The 22,991-nt window shown below is 41.5% G+C and overlaps 1 protein-coding gene across 2 annotated transcripts in view; it reads left to right on the top strand.

Annotated features, from left to right (window-relative positions):
• Nucleotides 1–22,991, top strand: part of slc25a11 (solute carrier family 25 member 11) — a 32,287-nt gene that overhangs the window by 832 nt on the left and 8,464 nt on the right. The window contains exons 1-4 of one of the 2 annotated variants that reach the window (XM_062958021.1): nt 5,475–5,575; nt 9,851–10,003; nt 13,418–13,624; nt 16,188–16,278. In XM_062958021.1, the coding sequence (XP_062814091.1) occupies nt 5,490–5,575; nt 9,851–10,003; nt 13,418–13,624; nt 16,188–16,278 (537 nt within the window). In that variant the 5' untranslated portion in view covers nt 5,475–5,489. Of the gene's footprint in view, nt 1–5,474; nt 5,576–9,850; nt 10,004–13,417; nt 13,625–16,187; nt 16,279–22,991 lie in introns of those variants that run through there. The other variant, XM_062958022.1, reaches the window with a different exon arrangement.

The following is a 22,991-nucleotide window of genomic DNA, read 5'->3' as shown; positions in this document are numbered from 1 at the left end:
GAAGAGGGTTGGATTGGATGGCCTTTGGGGGACCCTTCCATCCTTAGCATTCTATAATTCTATTCCTATTCTAGTATTCTATCATATAATAATATAATCTATAATATTCTAATGCCTTTGGCCAATATAGTATTATTAAATTATTATATTGTATTTCTCCATGAACCTTCCAATGTCTGTGAGACTGTTTGGTCATCTGTTGGGAGGGTTTTGATGGTGTTTTACCTGCAGGAAAGGCAGAAGAGGGTTGGATTGGATGGCCTTTGGGGGACCCTTCCATCCTTAGCATTCTATAATTCTATTCCTATTCTAGTATTCTATCATATAATAATATAATCTATAATATTCTAATGCCTTTGGCCAATATAGTATTATTAAATTATTATATTGTATTTCTCCATGAACCTTCCAATGTCTGTGAGACTGTTTGGTCATCTGTTGGGAGGGTTTTGATGGTGTTTTACCTGCAGGAAAGGCAGAAGAGGGTTGGATTGGATGGCCTTTGGGGGACTCTTCCATCCTTAGCATTCTATGATTCTATTCCTATTCTAGTATTCTATCATATAATAATATAATCTATAATATTCTAATGCCTTTGGCCAATATAGTATTATTAAATTATTATATTGTATTTCTCCATGAACCTTCCAATGTCTGTGAGACTGTTTGGTCATCTGTTGGGAGGGTTTTGATGGTGTTTTACCTGCAGGAAAGGCAGAAGAGGGTTGGACTGGATGGCCTTTGGGGGACCCTTCCATCCTTAGCATTCTATGATTCTATTCCTATTCTAGTATTCTATCATATGATAATATAATCTATAATATTCTAATGCCTTTGGCCAATATAGTATTATTAAATTATTATATTGTATTTCTCCATGAACCTTCCAATGTCTGTGAGACTGTTTGGTCATCTGTTGGGAGGGTTTTGATGGTGTTTTACCTGCAGGAAAGGCAGAAGAGGGTTGGACTGGATGGCCTTTGGGGGACCCTTCCATCCTTAGCATTCTATGATTCTATTCCTATTCTAGTATTCTATCATATAATAATATAATCTATAATATTCTAATGCCTTTGGCCAATATAGTATTATTAAATTATTATATTGTATTTCTCCATGAACCTTCCAATGTCTGTGAGACTGTTTGGTCATCTGTTGGGAGGGTTTTGATGGTGTTTTACCTGCAGGAAAGGCAGAAGAGGGTTGGACTGGATGGCCTTTGGGGGACCCTTCCATCCTTAGCATTCTATGATTCTATTCCTATTCTAGTATTCTATCATATGATAATATAATCTATAATATTCTAATGCCTTTGGCCAATATAGTATTATTAAATTATTATATTGTATTTCTCCATGAACCTTCCAATGTCTGTGAGACTGTTTGGTCATCTGTTGGGAGGGTTTTGATGGTGTTTTACCTGCAGGAAAGGCAGAAGAGGGTTGGACTGGATGGCCTTTGGGGGACCCTTCCATCCTTAGCATTCTATGATTCTATTCCTATTCTAGTATTCTATCATATAATAATATAATCTATAATATTCTAATGCCTTTGGCCAATATAGTATTATTAAATTATTATATTGTATTTCTCCATGAACCTTCTAATGTCTGTGAGGCAGTTTGGTCATCTGTTGGGAGGGTTTTGATGGTGTTTTACCTGCAGGAAAGACAGAAGAGGGTTGGACTGGATGGCCTTTGGGGGACCCTTCCATCCTTAGCATTCTATGATTCTATTCCTATTCTAGTATTCTATCATATAATAATATAATCTATAATAACACTAGCTTTGCCTGGCCACACGTTGCTGTGGCTTATGCTTTCAGAGTGTTGATCTTTATTTACTGTCCTGATTTTAGAGATTATATTGTTCTGTATTATTATATCATAGTAATTATTACATATTATATTTATAATCTTATATTATCAGCTTAGAACTGGATTATCTGAGGCCCCTTCTACACAGCTGTATAAAATGCACACTGAAGTGGATTATATGGCAGTGTGGAGTCCAGATAATCCAAAGCAGATAATATAAGATTATAAATGGGTTATATAACTGTGTGGAAGGGCCTTGAGTCTACACTGCCATATAATCCAGTGCAAATTAGATAATCTGTGGAAGAGGCCGAGGCTTAAATCTGCCTGTCCCCTGGGCTGAGTTGGTTGCTAGGAGACCAAGTGGGCAGAGATTAGTCCTCTAACTGGCAGCAATTGGATAAAAACAATTATTCCTTTCCCTCTAATTAGGACTTTATTTTTCTTTTCTTTTTGTTGTATCAACCTAGAGGCTGGATGATGGGTTGTGTTGTCAAATTTAGAGGTTGGGGGGCAACAAGTTTTGTTGTTTTGTTGGTCACCGTGATGCCATCACTCATTTATATATAAAGATAATACAGTAGAGTCTCACTTATCCAACATTCGCTTATCCAACGTTCTGGATTATCCAACGCATTTTTGTAGTCAGTGCTTTCAATACATCGTGATATTTTGGTGCTAAATTTGTAAATACTGTAATTACAACATAACATTACTGTGTATTGAGCTACTTTTTCTGTCAAATTTGTTGTATAACATGATGTTTTGGTGCTTAATTTGTAAAATCATAAGCTAATTTGATGTTTAACAGGCTTCTTCTTAATCTCTCCTTGTTATCCAACATATTTGCTTATCCAACATTCTGCCGGCCCGTTTATGTTGGATAAGTGAGACTCTACTGTAATAAAATAATATAATAAAATGTTATATTCTCTATTATGCAATATGATATGTCAATAGTATTATTAATGTATAATATATGATTTCTATAATATATTAATATTCTATGTTATATTAATATATAACAATAAATAAAATGTTATTTATTATGTAATAATGTATGTCAATATTATATTATTAATGCATAATAGAAAATTTATATAATATATTAATGTTATATAATAATATGTTATATTAAATTTCTCCATGAGCTCACTAATGTCTATGAGGCTGTTTGGTTACATGTTGGGAGGGTTTTGTTGGTGTCTTTCCTGCAGGAAGGCAGAAGAGCATTGGACTGGGAAGCCCTTGGGGGCCCCTTCCAACCTTAGGATCCTATTATTCTATTCTAGTATTCTGTTATTTAATAATATAATATATAATAACATACCGTGTTTCCCCGAAAATAAGACAGTGTCTTATATTAATTTTTGCTCCCAAAGGTGCTCTAGGTCTTATTTTCAGGGGATGTCTTACTTTTCCATGAAGAGAGTTCACATTTATTGATGAACAAAAAAAAAATGAACATTTATTATATCCTGTACAGTAGTTGTCATCACAAACCAGCATAACCAGACAAACTGTGAATCCTATCAAGAAATTCTTGTTACTACCGCTATTTCCATGTACAAAAATCTATGGTATGTACATATACGAAACCTGCATTCTCTGGTGTTCTGTTCGGAGGTTATGCTTCCAAACACAAACGGTGCTAGGTCTTACTTTCGGGGGAGGCCTTATATTTAGCAATTCAGCAAAATCTCTACTAGGTCTTATTTTCTGGGGATGTCTTATTTTAGGGGAAACAGGATACTATAATAATACTGTATGTTATATTCTCTATTACATGATAATAAAAGGTAAAGGTTTCCCCTGACGTTAAGTCCAGTCGTGACCAACTCTGGGGGTTGGTGCTCATCTCCATTTCTAAGCCAAAGAGCTGGCGTTGTCCATAGACACCTCCATGGTCATGTGGCCGGCATGACTGCATATATTTACGTTATATTGGGAGGGCTTCGATTGTGTTTTTACCTTCATGGCAGAAGCGGGTTGGACTGGGTGGCCCTTAGGGGTCCCTTCCAACCCTGTGATTCAATTATATCAGTGTTTCTCTACTAACCTTTCAAAGCTGAGATGGGCAACTCCCATGATTCCTAACAGCTGGAGTTGAAGTCCAAAACACCTGGAGGGAATTTGCCTGGTGTAGCTTGTTAGAAGGGACCTCCAAGTTGGCCCATGCCTGGTCTGGAAACTATGGATCCTTCTGAGGAGCAGCTGAAGGTGCTGCAAGGATGTTTAGCATGGATAAAGGAACATAAAACCTGTAATGAAATATTCGAAGAGTTTGTTTTCTGTTGCACCAGTGACTGGGACACAAGTGGGCCTTGGATTCAGACTCCAGGATTCCATGTAAACATTAGGAAGAATATCGTTATCATCAGAACTGTTTTTGATTGAAGAGTCTGCTTCTGCATGGGGGTCCCGTGGAGTCTCCTTCCTTCTCTTGAGGCTTTGAAGCAGAGGCTGGATGGCCATCTGTTGGGAGGGATTGGATTGTGGGTGGCCCTTGAGGGACTCTTCCATACCAATTTACGGCTACAACACAAGGTTTTTGGAGAAATGGATTTTAATCATAGGTTTTATATTTTTATATTGTTTTAATTGTTTTATTGGATTTTCTTTGCTGTTTTAATTATGTGTAGGCTTCGAATGGTTGCCAATTTTGTACACCGCCCTGAGTCCCTTCGGGTGAGAAGGGCGGGATATAAATGTTGGAAATAAACAAATAAATAAATTTTCAGCAATGCCAAAAATGTTAATCCCTCTCCCGCCTGGCATTTCTATTACAGGGAATGAGGAGGATTAAGAGGCTCCCTCCCTCTTTCCCCAAACATTACAGCCTATGAACGGCCGAAAAAGGGAGAAAGAATCCTAGAATCAGGTTGGTTGAGTAGGAAGGGACTCCCAGGGGTCATCAAGTCCACCCAGCTTTGGACAGTGCTGGTAGGCCGTTAGGAATTCTTGAAGGGACCTCCACGTTGGCCCATGCCTGGTCTGGAAACTATGAATCCTTCTGAGGAGCAGCTGAAGGCGCTGCAAGGATGTTTAGCATGGATGAAGGAACATAAATCCTGTAATTAAATATTTGAAAAGAGTTTTGTTTTCTGTTGCACCAGAGACACAAGTGGGCCTTGGATTCAGACTCCAGGATTCCATGTAAACATTATTGGAGCCTCCGGTGGCCTAGGGGATAAAAACCTTGTGACTTGAAGGTTGGGTTGCTGACCTGAAGGCTGCCAGGTTTGAATCACACCCAGGGAGAGCGCGGATGAGCTCCCTCTATCAGCTCCAGCTCCTTGCGGGGGATATGAGAGAAGCCTCCCACAAGGATGGTAAAACATCAAAACATCTGGGCATTCCCTGGGCAATGTCCTTGCAGACGGCCAATTCTCTCACTCCAGAAGCAACTCTGGTTGCTCCTGACACGAAAAAAAATTGTAAACATTAGGAAGAATATCGTTATCATCAGAACTGTTTTTGATTGAAGAGTCTGCTTCTGCCTGGGAGTCCCGTGTTGTCTCCTTCCTTCTCTTGAGGCTTTGAAGCAGAGGCTGGATGACCATCTGTTGGGAGGGATTGGATTGTGGGTGTCCCTTGAGCGACTCTTCCATACCTTTTCAGCAATGCCAAAAATGTTAATCCCTCTCCCGCCTGGCATTTCTGTTGCAGGGAATGAGGAGGATTAAGAGGCTCCCTCCCTCTCCAAACATTATAGCCTATGAACGGGCCGAAAAAGGGAGAAAGAATCCTAGAATCAGGTTGGTTGAGTAGGAAGGGACTCCCAGGGGTCATCAAGTCCACCCAGCTTATTAGGTTCCTTTCACTGGGATATTTTAATCTAATGATTTTATCTTATATTGCTGCTGTAGTCCCCCCACCTTTGAAGTTGACTGAATTGCATTGGTGGTTGTTTGATATTATTACTATTGATATTATTACTGTTGTTTAAATCTTTGTTTTAACTTGTTTTATCATCTTCTTGTGTTTTAAACTGTGTGTATTGTTAATGTATTTTCGCTGTTACTTTTGTAACATTGTGAGCCGCCCCGAGTCCTCACGGGGAGATGGTGGCGGGGTATAAATAAAGTTTTATTATTATTATTATTATTAGCTTTGGACAGTGCTGGTAGGCCATTAGGAATTCTAGGAGTTGAAGTTCAAAACAGCTGGAGGAGGGCCAGACTTTGCCCAGGCCTGCTTTAGAGGTTTTTCCTCCCCAATGCACAGGTGTGTTGAGTTGAAAGGGATCCCTGAGGTCCTATAGTAGTACACAGACCCTCAGCTGAAGAACATTGGCTTGATTATAAAGCTCTTCACCAAAGGAGCCCCCACCACCACCTCCCATCAGTTGTTTCTTCCTGATAGGATTCTAGTGTTGAGGCACAGTGGCCAAATATTTCAAGTATCTATTTCCAATGAGAAACTAGAAATGAGGTTAAAATGCAGTAGTTTAATCTGCAGAATAACACTATTGGGTGGGTACAATTGTGAAAGCAGAGCACCACACCAGATTGATCTACACTATGTGTTTTATAGTCTTTTATTATATATGTGTGTGTGTATGTAATTGTTATTGTGTAAAAGTGGTATACAGAATGTAAAGGGGGAAAAAGAAATACATCAGATTCACACAATACAGATACATCTGTCTACTCAACCCACCCGCTTCCTTCACCCATGAACCCCCACCCATGACTTCTGACATCACTCAATGTGAAACTAATATCTCATTAAAATCTACCCTTATCTTTATATTAATGAATAACTTTCCCCTTGCTACTATTTTAATGTCTCTACCTTTGTCTTCCTTTCTAAATATTCAAATACAAGCCTCCATTTTCTTACAAAGTCTTCATTACTTCCTCCTCTAATGCCATTGAACAGCTTGGCCATTTGGATATATAGTAGAGTCTCACTTATCCAACACTCACTTATCCAACGTTCTAGATTATCCAACGCATTTTTGTAGTCAATGTTTTCAATACATCGTGATATTTTGGTGCTAAATACGTAAATACAGTACAGTAGAGTCTCACTTATCCAACATAAACGGGCTGGCAGAACGTTGGATAAGCGAATATGTTGGATAATAAGGAGGGATTAAGGAAAAGTCTACATCAAATTAGTTTATGATTTTACAAATTAAGCACCAAAACATCATGTTATACAACAAATTTGACAGGAAAAGCAGTTCAATACGCAGTAATATTATGTAGTAATTACTGTATTTACGAATTTAGCACCAAAATATCACGATATATTGGAAACATTGACTACAGAAATGCGTTGGATAATCCAGAACGTTGGATAAGCGAGTGTTGGATAAGTGAGACTCTACTGTAATTACTACATAGCATTACTGCGTACTGAACTACTTTATCTGTCAAATGTATTGTATAACATGTTTTGGTGCTTAATTTGTAAAATCATAACCTAATTTGATGTTTAATAGGCTTTTCCTTAATCCCTCCTTATTATCCAACATATTCGCTTATCCAACGTTCTGCCGGCCCGTTTATGTTGGATAAGTGAGACTCTACTGTTTTCAAATACAAGCCTCCATTTTCTTACAAAGTCTTCATTACTTCCTCCTCTAATGCCATTGGACAGCTTGGCCATTTGTATATAGTTTATTAATGTTCCTCTCTGGTCCTTTATAAATAGCTCTTTTTTCCCCTTCTGTGATTTCGCTATTAATCTTACAGCAACAAAACTGTATTGACAAATGGCTATGTCTTCTTTACTGATTCCCCCCCCCCCCCCCACCAAATAACCCTACAAGGCACATTTCTGGGTTTTATATGTTTATATGTTTTAAATGCATTTTGTTTATATGTTTATATGTTTTAAATGCATTTTGTTGTTGTATTTTATGCTGTATTTATATATCTCCGTATTACTCCCCTCCGAACATCTATCCTCTAGATTACCCCTTCCAAATGTCCCTGCCCATAGTGGAGTACTTCTCTGTCCCTCTCACTCCGGGTTTTATCTCTGTGTTCAAGCGGCCTGCCCTTGATTTATTGGTTTTTTTTTTTTTTTGATTTCTTGATGTTCTGTTTATTATTATTTATTGTATTTTAAATGGTGTTATGATATGTTGTTTTTATATTTTATTATGTTGTATTGCTCTGGGCATGGCCCCATGTTAGCCGCCCCGAGTCCCCATTGGGGAGATGGTGGCGGGGTATAAATAAAGTTTTATTATTATTATTATTATTATTATTATTATTATTTTGGGCTTGGTCCTCATGTGAGCCGCTCTGAGTCCCTCTGGAGAGATGGGGCGGGATATAAGAATAAAGTTACTATTATAGTATTATTATTTAGTAATTATTTTGTTTGTTTCCTTGGATTGCCCTTTCCCTGAACTCCCCCTCCCATCTCTTTCAGGTCATTTTGATCTCTTTCTTCACCTCTTACCCACCTTTTCCCCCTGCTCTTGGCATTCCCTCCTCCCTTCTCTGTAACCTGTTCTCAGCACTTTCTTCTTCTAAAATGCACACTTTTAAGATCCCATCCACCTTCAATAGAGTTGGAAGGGACCCCCCAGGGCCATATCATCCAACCCACTTAGGTTAGCGTAGAACAGGGGTCCCCAAACTAAGGCCTGGGGGCCGGATGCGGCCCTCTGAGGTCATTTACCTGGCCCCCGCCTTCAGTTTTATAATATAATATATTGTATATACATATAATGTTGATAATAATATTATAATGTAATACAATATAACACTAATAATAATGCCATATAATAATATTAATTATATATTCTATATTACATATAATATTACTAATAATATTACAGTATAGTGGTATAGTTCAATATAGTAATATATAATGCTAATATTGTGCTATGCTAATAATATAATATATTGTATGTACATATAATATTGATAATAATAGTATAATGTAATACAATATAACACTAATAATAATGCCATATAATAATATTAATTATATATTCTATATTACATATTGTCATGGGGCCAATTCCCAGAGCTGAGTCTGCAAGCCCTGGAATTGGAGCCATAACATCAGCACTCCTGAATGTCTCATGAAAACACCTGGCAGCAGAGCATGGGAACTCGGGGTTGAAAATCAAAACAATTATAATGAGTAGTTTGTGTGGGAATAGTAGAAATGTGATACAGGGGGTGGGGTTTGGTGATGATATTTACGTGTGATGTGACGTTGCAACAAAGGTGATAAAATTGATTGTATGTAAACATTATGTCATTCTCGACTTTTTCCAAGTCGTGTGTTCTTCAATAAAGATTGGTTTTGATAGCAGCTGTCTTTGATCTGCGTTCATGCTGGTCGTTTGAAGTGAGCGTGACAACATATAATATTACTAATAATATTACAGTATAGTGGTATAGTTCAATATAGTAATATATAATGCTAATATTGTGCTGTGCTAATAATATAATATACTGTATGTACATATAATTTGTAAGCCGCTCTGAGTCCCCTTTGGGTGAGAAGGGTGTGATACAAATGTAGTAAATAAATGCAGTAAATAAATAAATAAATTTTAGACTTCGGCTCACCCAAAGTCTGAAATGACTTGAAGGCACACAACAACAACAACAACAACCCTAATTAACTTGACTATCTCATTGGCCAGAAGCAGGACCACACTTCCCATTGAAATCCTGATAAATGTATGTTGGTTAAAATTGTTTTTATTTTTAAATATTGTATTGTTCTTTAATTGTTGTTGTTGTTGTTGTTGTTTTTGCACTACAAATAAGACATATGCAGTCTGCATCAGAATTTGTTTGTATTTTTTTTTTTCAAATGAGAATCCGGCCCCTCAACAGTCTGAAGGATAGTGGACCAGCCCTCGGCTTAAAAAGTTTGAGGACCCCTGGCCTAGAAAGTTGCATGCAAAGAGGGACAACGGGGAATTCCACCAAGGAACCCTTTGTGCCCAGCGCTGGACAACTCTCTCCTCCTTCAAGGTCTTGTTTCCGAATCCCGCCTTGACCCCTGCTTTCCCTTCTCTCTCTCTCTTTCTCTCTGTGTTGCAGGATGGGGGCCACGGTGTTTGTGCAGCCGCTGGACCTGGTGAAGAACCGCATGCAGCTGAGCGGGGAGGGGGCCAAGACCAAGGAGTACAAGACCAGCTTCCACGCCGTGGGCAGCATCCTCCGCAACGAGGGCATCCGGGGCATCTACACCGGGTACAAAGGGACGGAAGGGAGGAATGGGGACAGGGGGGAATCAGCTAGGAATTAAGTAACAAGAAAGAGCTGGCCCAGCAACACACACACACACAGCATCTGGTCGAGGGTCAAAGTGTTGTGTCTTGTCTGTTGTGGCCAAAGCTCATTCCTTGAGGTGGGAGGAGGGGGTCAGCAGGTTGCAGAAGGGAGAACTGTAATAATGATAATAATAATGATGATATAACAACACATTTTATTATTATTATTATTATTAAACTTTATTTGTACCCCGCTAGCATCTCCCGAAGGACTCGATGCGGCTTACAAAGGCCAAGGCCTCAACACACAATATAACAATACAAAACAAAGGCAAATTAAAAACAATTAAAACAGTATAAACAACAAGCAATAAACAATACGCTAAAACACAGTAGAACTGGGCCGGGCCAGAGTAATGGGTACAAGATTAAAAGTGCTGATGTGACAGGTGATATATAAGGCTTCTAGGGCAAGTGCAGAGTGCGATATACGATCTTAGTTCTAATAAAGTGCTGATGGGACTTGGTATTGGAGATTTCCTATTAATCTGGGAAGGCACATTGGAACAGCCAGGTCTTCAAGTTCTTTCTGAAGACTGCCAATGTAGGGGCCTGTCTGAGATCCTTGGGGAGGGTGTTCCAGAGTCGGGGGGCCACCACGGAGAGGGCCCCGTCTCGTGTCCCCACCAACCGCGCTTGCGACGCAGGCGGGATCACGAGCAGGGCCTCTCCAGACGACCGAAGTGAACGCGTGGGTTCGTAGACAGAGATGCGGTCACGGAGGTAGGATGGTCCGAAAGGGATGGTCCCTTTATTTAGAGTAGTTGTTGCTTATTTAGTGCTTAGACCAATGATGGGCAACCTTTTGCACTTGGTGTGTCAAAATTCACCAAAAAATCTAGCATGACTTGGGTAGTGTGACACTTCGAGAAAAAAACCATAATTTCACAATATATATAGTTTAAACAACAAAAATGTATAATTGTAATATATAACTGTATTTAATAAATCAAAAACTATTTACTGCCATTATTTTCATGTACAACAATCTATGGTACCTCTTGCAGTTTCCACACTGGTTTCTCTCTATTGTAGTTTCAATGTAGTCATGAATAATGAATAATATAATAATAATATAATAGTAATAATATGATAATATACTACAATAATAATATAATAATAATAGAATGAGTCTCACTTATCCAACACTCGCTTATCCAACGTTCTGGATTATCCAACGCATTTTTGTAGTCAATGCTTTCAATATATCGTGATATTTTGGTTCTAAATTCGTAAATACAGTAATTACTATATAGCATTACTGTGTACTGAACTACTTTTTCTGCCAATTTTTTTGTCTAACATGATGTTTTTGTACTTAATTTGTAAAATCATAACTTAATTTGATGTTTAATAGGGTTATCCTTAATCCTTATTATCCAACATATTCGCTTATCCAACGTTCTGCCGGCCCGTTTATGTTGGATAAGTGAGACTCTACTGTATATGTGTGTGTGTGTATATATATATATATATATATATATATATATATATATACACACACATACACACACAGTAGAGTCTCACTTATCCAACACTCGCTTATCCAACGTTCTGGATTATCCAACACATTTTTGTAGTCAATGTTTTCAGTATATTGTGATATTTTGGTGCTAAATTCATAAATACAGTAATTACTATATAGTATTACTGCATATTGAACTACTTTTTCTGTCAAATTTGTTGTATAACATGATGTTTTGGTACTTAATTTGTAAAATCATAACCTAATTTGATGTTTAATAGGCTTTTCCTTAATCTCTGCTTATTATCCAACATATTCGCTTATCCAATGTTTAGCCTGCCTGTTTACGTTGGATAAGTGAGACTCTACTGTATATATATCGGTATATATATAAATGTAATGTGCATAATTCCCATGGAGTAAACAACAAAACCACTGGACCAAATCACACCAAATTTGGCCACAAAAGACATTAGTCATCCAATCAATCTGCATGCAGCAGCGTGTCAGTAAAAATGACTAGGCGTGTCAGTGCTGACACGTGTGTCATCGGTTGGCCATCACTGGCTTAGACCATAGGTCTTTCACATGAAGACAGATTATTTAATACAATGCAAAATACACCATTAAAATACTACACAAACCGTTAAAATGTTACATGTACCAATGGCAAGGTTTACCCTTAAAATACTACATAAAATACCTTATGAACTAGGTCTTGCATAGTTAAAAACCAGCAAAACCAAGTAAATTCAGTATTATTAAAACTTAAGCAAGAAACACTTTGGATATAAACAGCTACACTACTATCAGTTAAAAGCATTCCCAGAAGAGTCGGCTGCAATATCAGAAATTGATCTTGCCAGAGGAAAAAAGAGACACCTTGTGAGTAACCACAGGGTTTGTGTCCACTCTGGTGGAGAGCAATTAATTAAGAAATAAAGTGAAGTGAAGTGTCAGCCAAGAGGTCATTGTGCTTATTCCCCACCTTTCCTGATGGCTTGAGGCAGGGTGCAACAAATCCTAAAACAATCCGCTGAGCCAGCACCACAAGGACATAAGCATGTAATTAGATACAATCTTTGAGACTGTTGAGGACGAAGGGGATGTGGTGACTTACCAATTTTTATGAACGTTCAGTTATATAAATAAATAATAATAAAAATATGATGAACCAGTTAAAGTTAGATGGAAGTCAACAAATTCTATATTTTTTTGTTTTTTTTCTATTTTTTTATTTATTGATTTTTTTCTTCCTCTTTTTCTTATATCTTATTTCCTACTTTCCTATAAACAATCAGTGTTCTCCCACTTTCGATGTGAAAACTCTATTTGTTAACCTTTTTTTTTCTTTCTAACCTTAAATACAAAATTATATATATATATATGTATGTAAATAAATGGACATAAGCATGCATCGTAGGGGACGTTGTTATGCCTCCCCTCTAAGAAGGCTGAAGGTAATACATTGAATTTTGCAAGGGTGAATGCTTTTCTGTATTTTGAAAAGGTTAAAATATTAAAATGTCTTGCTAACATAAAAGACTGACCACTGTCTCTGAATTCAGGATGTACAGTGGCTGAATTCAGTGGCAATGGGATATATGAACCTCTGAAGATGCCATTAGCCCGGACATGGGCAAACTTCGGCCCTCTAAGTGTTTCCTACCGGCTGTTAGGAATTGTGGGAGTTGAGGTTCTTAACACCTGGAGGAGGGCCCAAGTTGGCCCATGCCTGACTTAGCCATTTCATGTGGAAGATCTTTAGTTTGGGGTCCTGGGTGCCCATTCTTCTCCCTATCTGCCCCTCCTTTGTGTCTACGTCCTGCTGCCCACCGCTAACCGTGCTCTCCCCTTGTTCCCCCCCAGACTGTCTGCCGGCCTCCTGCGCCAGGCCACGTACACCACCACGCGGCTGGGCATCTACACTATCCTCTTTGAGAAGCTCACGGGGGCCGACGGCACGCCCCCCAACTTCTTCATGAAAGCGCTGATTGGGATGACGGCGGGCGCCATCGGGGCCTTCGTGGGCACACCTGCCGAGGTGGCGCTCATCCGGATGACGGCGGATGGAAGGTGATTGGGCGCTCTCCCCCCCCCCCCCCCCCCCGGGACCCCCCTCTTCACAGGAGAGGGCGGCCCTGCACGACCTTTGGGGTTTTTAATAGGAATATATTTTCATAACCTGTTAAGATTATGATTCCAATATGGTTAAACATTCGTGCAGAGCAGTAAAAACGCAGAAGACTAGGGGTTTATGTGAGCAGAGGTAAAAAGAAATTAAACAATAAGACAAAATATCCAGCCTCCCTTTCCCTTTAAAAGGTCATGCGCATAAAATAAGCATCAGAGACATCAAAAAAAATAGCAAAAATATGTTTACGCACAATCTTGTATGATGATGGTCATACAGGCAAAAAACATCTTAGTTCCAAAGAAAAACAGTTCAGGAAACTACATATCTCTCAACATATAGGAACATCAGCATGGCATGGTCAGGAGCAAAAAGGAAGAAGAGACAGGAAGAGGCATCTGTACATCACTTCCTGTGTGTCCCCAGAAAGGATACACCCATTTCCCATTTCATATGCAAAACCCCCTTAATGGTGTCATCAACTCTGGAATGCAGCTCTGTTCAGGTTACTAAGCAACAGACATAACTAACTACATAAACCATCCCACATTGAAAATGCATGCATGATTGCTTAGATAACCCAACAGTTTTCCTCCAAAGAAGGGGGAGAATATCATCTAAAACATCTAAGGTAATACACTTAGGCAGAAAAAATGAAATGCAGAGACAGGATGGGTGATGCCTGGCTTCACAATAGTCCATATGAGATCTCGGAGTCCTGGTTGGGAATAATAATAATAATAATAACTTTATTTTTATACTCTGCCTATATCTCCCCAAAGGGGACTCAGGGCGGCTTGCATGGGGCCAAGCCCGAATAAAAACAATCGCAATATAAAACACAACAACAGACAAGAGACAGGCACAATTATAAAAATTTAAACATTAGCCAATAAAAACAAATGACAAGAACTAATAAAAACATGGATTAAAACGGAGAGGTTGTAAAAGTAGAACTGGGTAAGGTGTACCATATAAATATTGTAAACACGAGGTGACTGATAAATTGCTGCAAATTCTTGGAAGTGCAAATTTGGATGGGGAGAGACTCTGCTGTGTCTATATCAAGTTCACAAAGGTAAAAAGTGCAAACCGGTACAAGAATGGTCACAGATACAGGATTGTTATGCGGGGTTGGACTGGATGGCCCATGAGGTCTCTTCCAAGTCTACTATTCTATGATTCTATGAGCAATCTTTATCCAAAGGCCTGAGTGAAGAGCCAGGTTTTCAAGTTCTTTCTGAATGCTACCGGGGGAACAAGCAGAACATGAGCCAAGAGTGTGATGCAGCAGCTCAAAAAGCCAGTGGGATGCTGGGCTGCATCCAAAGGAGTCCAGTGTCTGGATCAAGGGAAGTCCTGATGGCTCTCTCTTCTGCTTTGGTGAGACCTCTTCACCTGGCATCACACTGTGTCCAATTTTGGGCAAAGCAATTCAAAAGAGAGAATGACAAGCTTGAAGGCATCTAGGAGGGCAACTAAAATGATCAAAGGTCTGGAGACCATGAATCCCCATGAGGAGCGTCTTAAAGAACTGGGTCTGTTTGTCTGCAAAAGAGATGGCTAAGAGGGAGACATGAGAGCCATGTATACATATGGGAAAGGATGTCATAAGGAAGAGGGAGCAGGATTCTTTTCTCTAGGATTCAGTGGAACCATGGGTTCCAATGACAGGGAAGGAGATTGCAGTTGAACATTAGGGAGAACTTCCTGACTGTATGAACTGTTCAGCAATGGAACTCTCTGCCTCCAAGTCCGGAGGAAGCTCCTTCCTTGGAAACTTTGAAACAGAGGCTGGATGGCCATCTGTCAGGGATGCTTTGATGGTGCTTTTCCTGCATGGCAGGGGGTTGGACTAGGTGGCTCATGTGGTCTCTTCCAATGTTATTATTCTATGATTCTCTCTTATATAGGGATCCATCGATCACTTACAGAGTGGCTAAGTTTCGTTTTGGCAGCTATAAAGATTAGGAAGCACTTTGTGGATGATTCTAGCAGATGAAGTTTTAACTTACGCATTTTATTACCAATGCCCACAGATTTTTATAAGCATCACATATGAGGCCGTTTAGATCAACTCCGTATTATGCACTTTCTGCTTATTAATGTTGTGGATTTCTGGTCTTAACGTTAGAAACGTTATATATATATAGGACGCCGTGTAGATCGACTCCATGCGGTGAATGATGGAGGTCGGATGCACCAATGCTATGCTCAGGCAAAACTATGTAAATATTGTACAAAACTGCAATAAAGTATAAAGCCACTGATTTCAGCTGACAGCTGGGAAGTCTGGAGTTATTACTGTGTGACTGAACAGATTTCCAGATCATTGGAGCAGGAGGTAAATTGAGACAGGAGGTGATTGAGTCTCAATTTAACAGTTTCCTGACGTATTATGCACTTCTGCTCCTAACAGCTGTTCAGAACCGAAGTCTCCTGGTTTGTGGGCCCATTCTGTCTCTCTCTAATGCCGCTTCCATCTTCTCCGTGTCCTGCTTCCAGGTTGCCTCCGGACCAGCGGAGGGGCTACTCGAACGTCTTCAACGCTCTGGTGCGGATCACGCGAGAGGAGGGGGTGCCCACCCTCTGGAGGGTATGTTATAAATAATCATAATCATAATAAATCTTTATTTACATCCCGCTTTTCTCCCACAAGGGGACCCAAAGCGGCTTCTGACACGTTAAAACGCAATCCAAAGTCATCCAAGAACAATCAAAGACACAAAAACATAATAGGTGTCGCACCTCAGGTTAGCTTCACCTTGCTAAAGACACCAGACTATACACCAAAAGTAGTCATTTGTAGTTTATTAGGGAATAAGGAAAAGATAGTTCATAAAAGGCAAAAGTTCAGTTCCAAAAGATAGTTGCAAAAACAAAGCTGTAAGAACAAATCCATGTAAACATTCGGTGTGAAACAAGGTCCTTAAAACGAAGCCAAAGTCCCAGAAACGAGGATACATCCAGGCTATAAGATACAGTAGAGTCTCACTTATCCAACACTCGCTTATCCAACATTCTGGATTATCCAACGCATTTTTGTAGTCAATGTTTTCAATATATCGTGATATTTTGGTGCTAAATTCGTAAATACAGTAATTACTACATAGCATTAATATGTAATGAACTACTTTTTCTGCCAAATTTGTTGTCTAACATGATGTTTTGGTGCTTCATTTGTAAAATCATAACCTAATTTGATGTTTAATAGGCCTTTCCTTAATGCCTCCTTATTATCCTACATATTTGCTTATCCAACATTCTGCCGGCCCGATTATGTTGGATACGTAAGACTCTACTGTAATACAGGAAAACAAACTTGTTTCTTGATTCGAGCGAGGAAATTGCACTGACGAAGATTTCCCTCTCAGCAGACTGTTTTAATAGCATAACATGAAGGCATTTCTTTGCCCTTTGACATCCCTTTTATTTGCTATTCTGAGACTTCTGCGCAACCCCCTGAATTCCAAATGTCTGGCCACATTGCTTTCACTTTCAAGGCCACAGGGCTCGTTAGTGTTATCAAACCGAGGCTGGGAACCGCTCTCCCTTTCTGCTTCTTGCACCTGAAAACCATCATCATTAACAACATCATTTCTTCCCATGGGAAAGCCTCCTTGCTCCTCATCTCCCACAGTAGGGACATTCTGCACCTGAATCCCATAATCCCCATCCGAGTCATCTTGAAACTTATCCTGAACCTGTGTCAAGGACAGAACGCCACAAGATTCAAAGTAACAGAGTTTATTAGATTACAGAACTCAAAAATGCCCGTAAAAACACAAGGGCCAGGCAGTTTTTGCCTTTAGGAGCAAAAAGGGACAAAAGTAAATGTTCAAAAGATAAACCGGATTAAACCGGAGTTTAATCCGGGTAAAAACAAACTGCTTGCTTCAGCCTAGGTATTAACAGAACGAAAGCCAATGAACAAAAGATACAAAGAATGCAACTAATTGGCAGCAGATTCCTCTCTGCTGCCAGCACTGTGCTTAGAGTAACTTGCGTCGCTCCCACACACACACAGTAGACAGGATCTCCAACACGAGCAATTCAGCCAAGGATTGTAGAAGTAGAGTAGACCAGTTCCGTTCCGTAAATCAAAGCCAGAAGCAGACGTTTGTAGTTTTTCCAAGTCCAAGAAGGGGGGAAGACAAGCCGTGGTCAGTTCAGTCCGGGTTCTCAAAGCAGGAGATGGCGTCCGTCAGAAAGACGACGGAAGGTCAAGCTAATAAGAGTAAGCACAGGTTTGCACAAACAAATGCCCACACAATCCCTCCCGCCGTCTGACCCTGGATTTCAATCAACTTACGTCACAGCACAGGAAAGCACACAAGTCTTCAGGGAAGCGTCCCACACACACACGGATCCCAAGCGTTTGCCCAGATTACCTTGCCCGACGCAATTTGCAATTGCTCCCAAGCCCCATTTTATGCCAGTTACAAATCTTCATCACTGTCAGCTGTCCTCCTTAACCCGGGCGTTTCCTCATCACTTTCCTCGTCAGAGCTGGAACACCTCTGACTACGCCCAACAGCATCTCCAGCTGTGGATCCCGTCCCATCCCTCCAGCTAAGCCATGGGTCTAATCCTGAAGGTCCCCATTCATCTTCTGTCCCATCATGGCCAGTGGCACCCAATTCCTCCCTTACCCGAGTCCAATCCATCTCATCCTCCTCTGAGCTAACCAGCCCCTCCTCCATTCTCTCCGTAAACCCTTCGAAAGATTCTTCGTCAGATGGTGCTGCAAATATGTCTCGCAGTCTTTTTCTCTCTCGCTCCTCGAGAGTATCTGACTCTCGAGGAGTCTTACGCCCACGTCTGTCAGTAACAGAGCCATGAGGCTCAATCATAACACTATCCCCTCTCACAAAGGCCTCCTCCCCCGATGGCGGAGAAGTGGCAGTGATACCCTCCGCTATAGCACCACGACGACTAGAGGTATCAAGTTTCAACAGCGAACGATGAAAGACTGGATGGACCTTTAAACTAGACGGTAAACGCAAACGAAACGCAACGGAAGAAATCTTTTTAACGATAGGAAAGGGACCCAAATACCGAGGCGCAAACTTTCCCCCAGCCTGTTTAATATGTTTGGAAGATAACCACACCAAATCCCCTTCTTCCAACTCCTCCCCTGCCTGCCTGTGGCGGTCAGCCTGAGTCTTCTGCGTTGCCTTAGCTTCCAGCAGTAAGCGACGGGCAACATCATGCAATGCAGCCATTTCCGTAGAGCGGTACACAGGGTCCGAAGAGACCACATTGGTCGACGGCGCCACACCTCCCCGTGGGTGAAAACCATAAGTTAGCTCAAACGGCGTATGCTGACTAGATGTGTGCACCGCATTGTTGTAAGCAAATTCCGCCACCGGTAGCCACTTCACCCAAGCCGTGGGTTGATCTAAACAAAAACAACGCAGATATTGCTCTAAGAGCCCATTAACCCGTTCCGACTGTCCATCCGTTTGCGGATGAAAGGCTGAAGAAACGTTTAACTTAGTCCCCAAGCACTCATGGAAATGTTTCCAAAAGCGTGACACAAATTGCGGAGCCCTATCTGAAATAATCACCTCGGGTGCTCCGTGCAAACGATAGATGTGCTTAGTAAATAGTAAGGCCAACGTAGGGGCCGCCGGAATGGTTGAACAAGGAATAAAATGAGCCAGTTTACTAAATAAATCCACCACCACCCAAATACAAGTATAACCCCCAGACTTAGGCAAATCTGAAATGAAATCCATGGAAATGATTTGCCATGGCCTGTCCGGAACAGGTAAAGACGACAACAACCCTCTAGGGCGCCCAACAGGCGTCTTACTCTGCTGGCAAACGGCGCAGCTGTCACAAAAGCGCAGAATGTCTTGCCGCATCTTTGGCCACCAATAGCTCCTGGTAATGAGCTGCACGGTCTTGAATCTGCCAAAGTGCCCAGCCATGGGTTCGTCATGGTGGGCTCTAATCACCTCCAACCTGAGGGCCCCCACTGGTACGTAGACCTGCCCCCTACGTACCAATACTCCGTCTTGATCTTGTAGATGCGGCAGTATGGTACGATTACCTGCTGAGAGCAGCATCAGTTGCTCCTGTGTCCACACATCATCCCTCTGAGCCTCAAGGATCTGGTCATGTAACCCGAGCTCATTATCTACAACACACAGAGAGGCAGTAGGCAAGATGGTCTGACATACAACCTGCTCATTGGTCTTAAACTCCGGCTTGCGGGATAAAGCATCGGCCCGCAAGTTTGCCTTCCCCTCTACGAACTGCACCTTGAAGTTAAACCTGGAGAAAAACAAAGCCCATCGGATTTGACGCTGGTTTAACTTCTTTGCTGTTTGCAAGTGCTCTAAATTCTTGTGATCAGATCTGACCACGATCTGGTGCCGTGCCCCTTCAAGCCAGTGCCGCCACACCTCAAACGCCACCTTAATCGCCAACAACTCCTTCTCCCATATGGTATAGTTCTGCTCGAAGGGTGTTAGTTGCCGCGAGTAAAATCCACAGGGACGCAAGGTCCCTGAGGAATCTTTCTGAGACAATACAGCCCCCAACGCGTAGCTAGAAGCGTCCGCTTCTACCACGAACGGTTTGTCAACATCAGGATGGGTTAGTATGTTGTCTGATTGAAAACTAGACTTAAGTTGTAGAAACGCCTCGTGAGCTTCCCGCCCCCACACAAATGGCTGTTTCTTGCGCAGAAGCTGCGTCAAAGGTACCGTGAGCTTTGCAAAATTCGGAATAAACTCCCGGTAGTAATTAGCAAAACCTAAGAACCTTTGTACATCCTTCTTAGTTTTCAGCTCCTGCCATGAGTTGACGGCGTCAACCTTATGTGGGTCCATTTTAAGTTCCCTACCTGACACTACATGACCTAGGAACTCCACTTCAGGCACATGAAAGACGCATTTGGAAGCCTTGGCGAAAAGCCCATTAGCCCGCAGTCGGTGCAGAACCTGCTTGACATGTTGACGATGTTCTTTCTCGTCCTTAGAAAAAATCAAGATATCATCCAAATAAATCACTAAAAATTGGTCAATTAGGTCCCTGAACACATCGTTCATGAACCTCTGGAAGACCGCAGGAGCATTACAAAGCCCAAAAGGCATGACTCGGAACTCGTGGCATCCGAAACACGTGTTAAATGCCGTCTTCCATTCATCCCCTTCCCGTATACGGATTAAGTTATAGGCCCCCCGCAGGTCAAGCTTGGTAAAGACCTTAGCCCCTTGCACCCTTGATAACAGTTCCGAGATTAAAGGGAGCGGGTACCTATCCCGAATGGTGTATTTGTTTAGGATCCGATAGTCGCAGACCAGCCTAAGTTCCCCAGTCTTTTTGGCTACAAAGAATACTGGTGCCGCAGTTGGAGAACTAGATGGGCGAATAAACCCCTTGGCTAAATTGTCATCTAAAAACTCCCGCAAAGCTTGCCTTTCCGGTACAGTCAAGGCATACAGCCTCCCTGCTGGCAGTTTCGCACCTTCTGCCAACTTGATGGCGCAATCATATGGCCTGTGCGGTGGTAATTTGTCCGCTTCTCTTTTACAAAATACATCAGAGAACTCCCCATACTCAGCAGGCACTCCCTCCATATCAGCATGAGTAACGTTTAGAGTGCAACAATCCTGCCTCTTTAAGATCACTTTACGTGTTGCCCAATCCACTTGTGGGTTTACTACAGCTAGCCAATCCATCCCCAGGATCACATCATATCTAGGCAAGCTCGTAATATCCCACACAAACGTTCCCGTTACTCCCTGCACCTCCCACGTTACTGCTGAGGTTTCCTGGTTAACCACCCCAGTCTCCAGCAGTCTCCCATCTGCTCCCTCCACCCACACGTCGCATGCCTTGCGCACTCTAGGAATGCCATGCTTCTTAGCAAACTCAATATCTACATAGGAGACCGTAGCTCCTGAGTCCAGCAGTGCCAGAGTAGAAACAAGTTCCCTTCCCCCAACAGATAATGTAATGGGTACGAAAACATGCTTCCTCCCCTCAGTTGACTGCTTGAGGAGCCCTAGTGCGTTGGACTCACGTCGCACTAGGGCTGGCCTTTTCCCGAAAGCTGGGAAGGTTTCACATTACAATTTTTGGCAAAATGCCCAGCATTCCCACAGTACAAACACAAACCCAGCTGCCTCCTACGGCTCTTTTCCTCTGTAGACAGTTTTTTAAAGACCCCAAGCTCCATGGGCTCTTCCCCCATCACCACAGGTGCCCTGGTTACATGCATAGGTGGCGCACACATTGCTTTTGAGTGTTTACAAGCCTCGAACCTTGCGTCTAAACGCAACACCTTAGCTACTAAGGCGTCCCAGCTTTCAGCCGGCTCCAAGCGTGCTAATTCATCCTGGAGCATATCACTTAACCCGGCAGTAAATAAAAGCATGAATGCATTTTCCCCCCAATCCAGCTGGTGGCGATACAGGTTAAACTTATTTAAGTAATCCAAAACAGTCCCCTTTCCCTGTTTCAACCGATACAGAGCCCACCCAGCGTTCTCCGTGCGGAGAGGATCCCCAAAAGTATCAGTTAACAACCTTTTGAAATTATTCAAATTGTCCTTGACTGGGTCATTTCCCAAAATTAAATTAGTGGCCCATTGTCCTGCGGGACCGGTCAACAAACTCAAAATAAAAGCCACCTTGCTAGTGTCAGTAGGAAAAGCATGGGCACTGAGCTGAGAAAAATAAAGCTCCACTTGTGCCAAAAAGGTTGGCAACTTGCACCTGGTTCCGTCAAAGCGTTCAGGAGTCAAAACATGTCCTTTCACAGCAAAAGCTGTTTGGCTTAAGGCCGTTTGCAATTGGTCTACTTTGGCTCTTAACTCATCCATCGTCTTCCTGACGGGTTTATTGCTGCAATAAACTTTTTATGGGCGTCGGGCAATCTGTCAAGGACAGAACGCCACAAGATTCAAAGTAACAGAGTTTATTAGATTACAGAACTCAAAAATGCCCGTAAAAACACAAGGGCCAGGCAGTTTTTGCCTTTAGGAGCAAAAAGGGACAAAAGTAAATGTTCAAAAGATAAACCGGATTAAACCGGAGTTTAATCCGGGTAAAAACAAACTGCTTGCTTCAGCCTAGGTATTAACAGAACGAAAGCCAATGAACAAAAGATACAAAGAATGCAACTAATTGGCAGCAGATTCCTCTCTGCTGCCAGCACTGTGCTTAGAGTAACTTGCGTCGCTCCCACACACACACAGTAGACAGGATCTCCAACACGAGCAATTCAGCCAAGGATTGTAGAAGTAGAGTAGACCAGTTCCGTTCCGTAAATCAAAGCCAGAAGCAGACGTTT

This window comes from Anolis carolinensis, chromosome 6 (genome assembly GCF_035594765.1).
Source record: "Anolis carolinensis isolate JA03-04 chromosome 6, rAnoCar3.1.pri, whole genome shotgun sequence".
In the NCBI taxonomy this organism is placed as follows: Eukaryota; Metazoa; Chordata; class Lepidosauria; order Squamata; family Dactyloidae; genus Anolis; species Anolis carolinensis.
The sequence above is the reverse complement of the archived record's forward strand: the minus strand, read 5'-3'. Positions and strand labels throughout refer to the sequence as shown.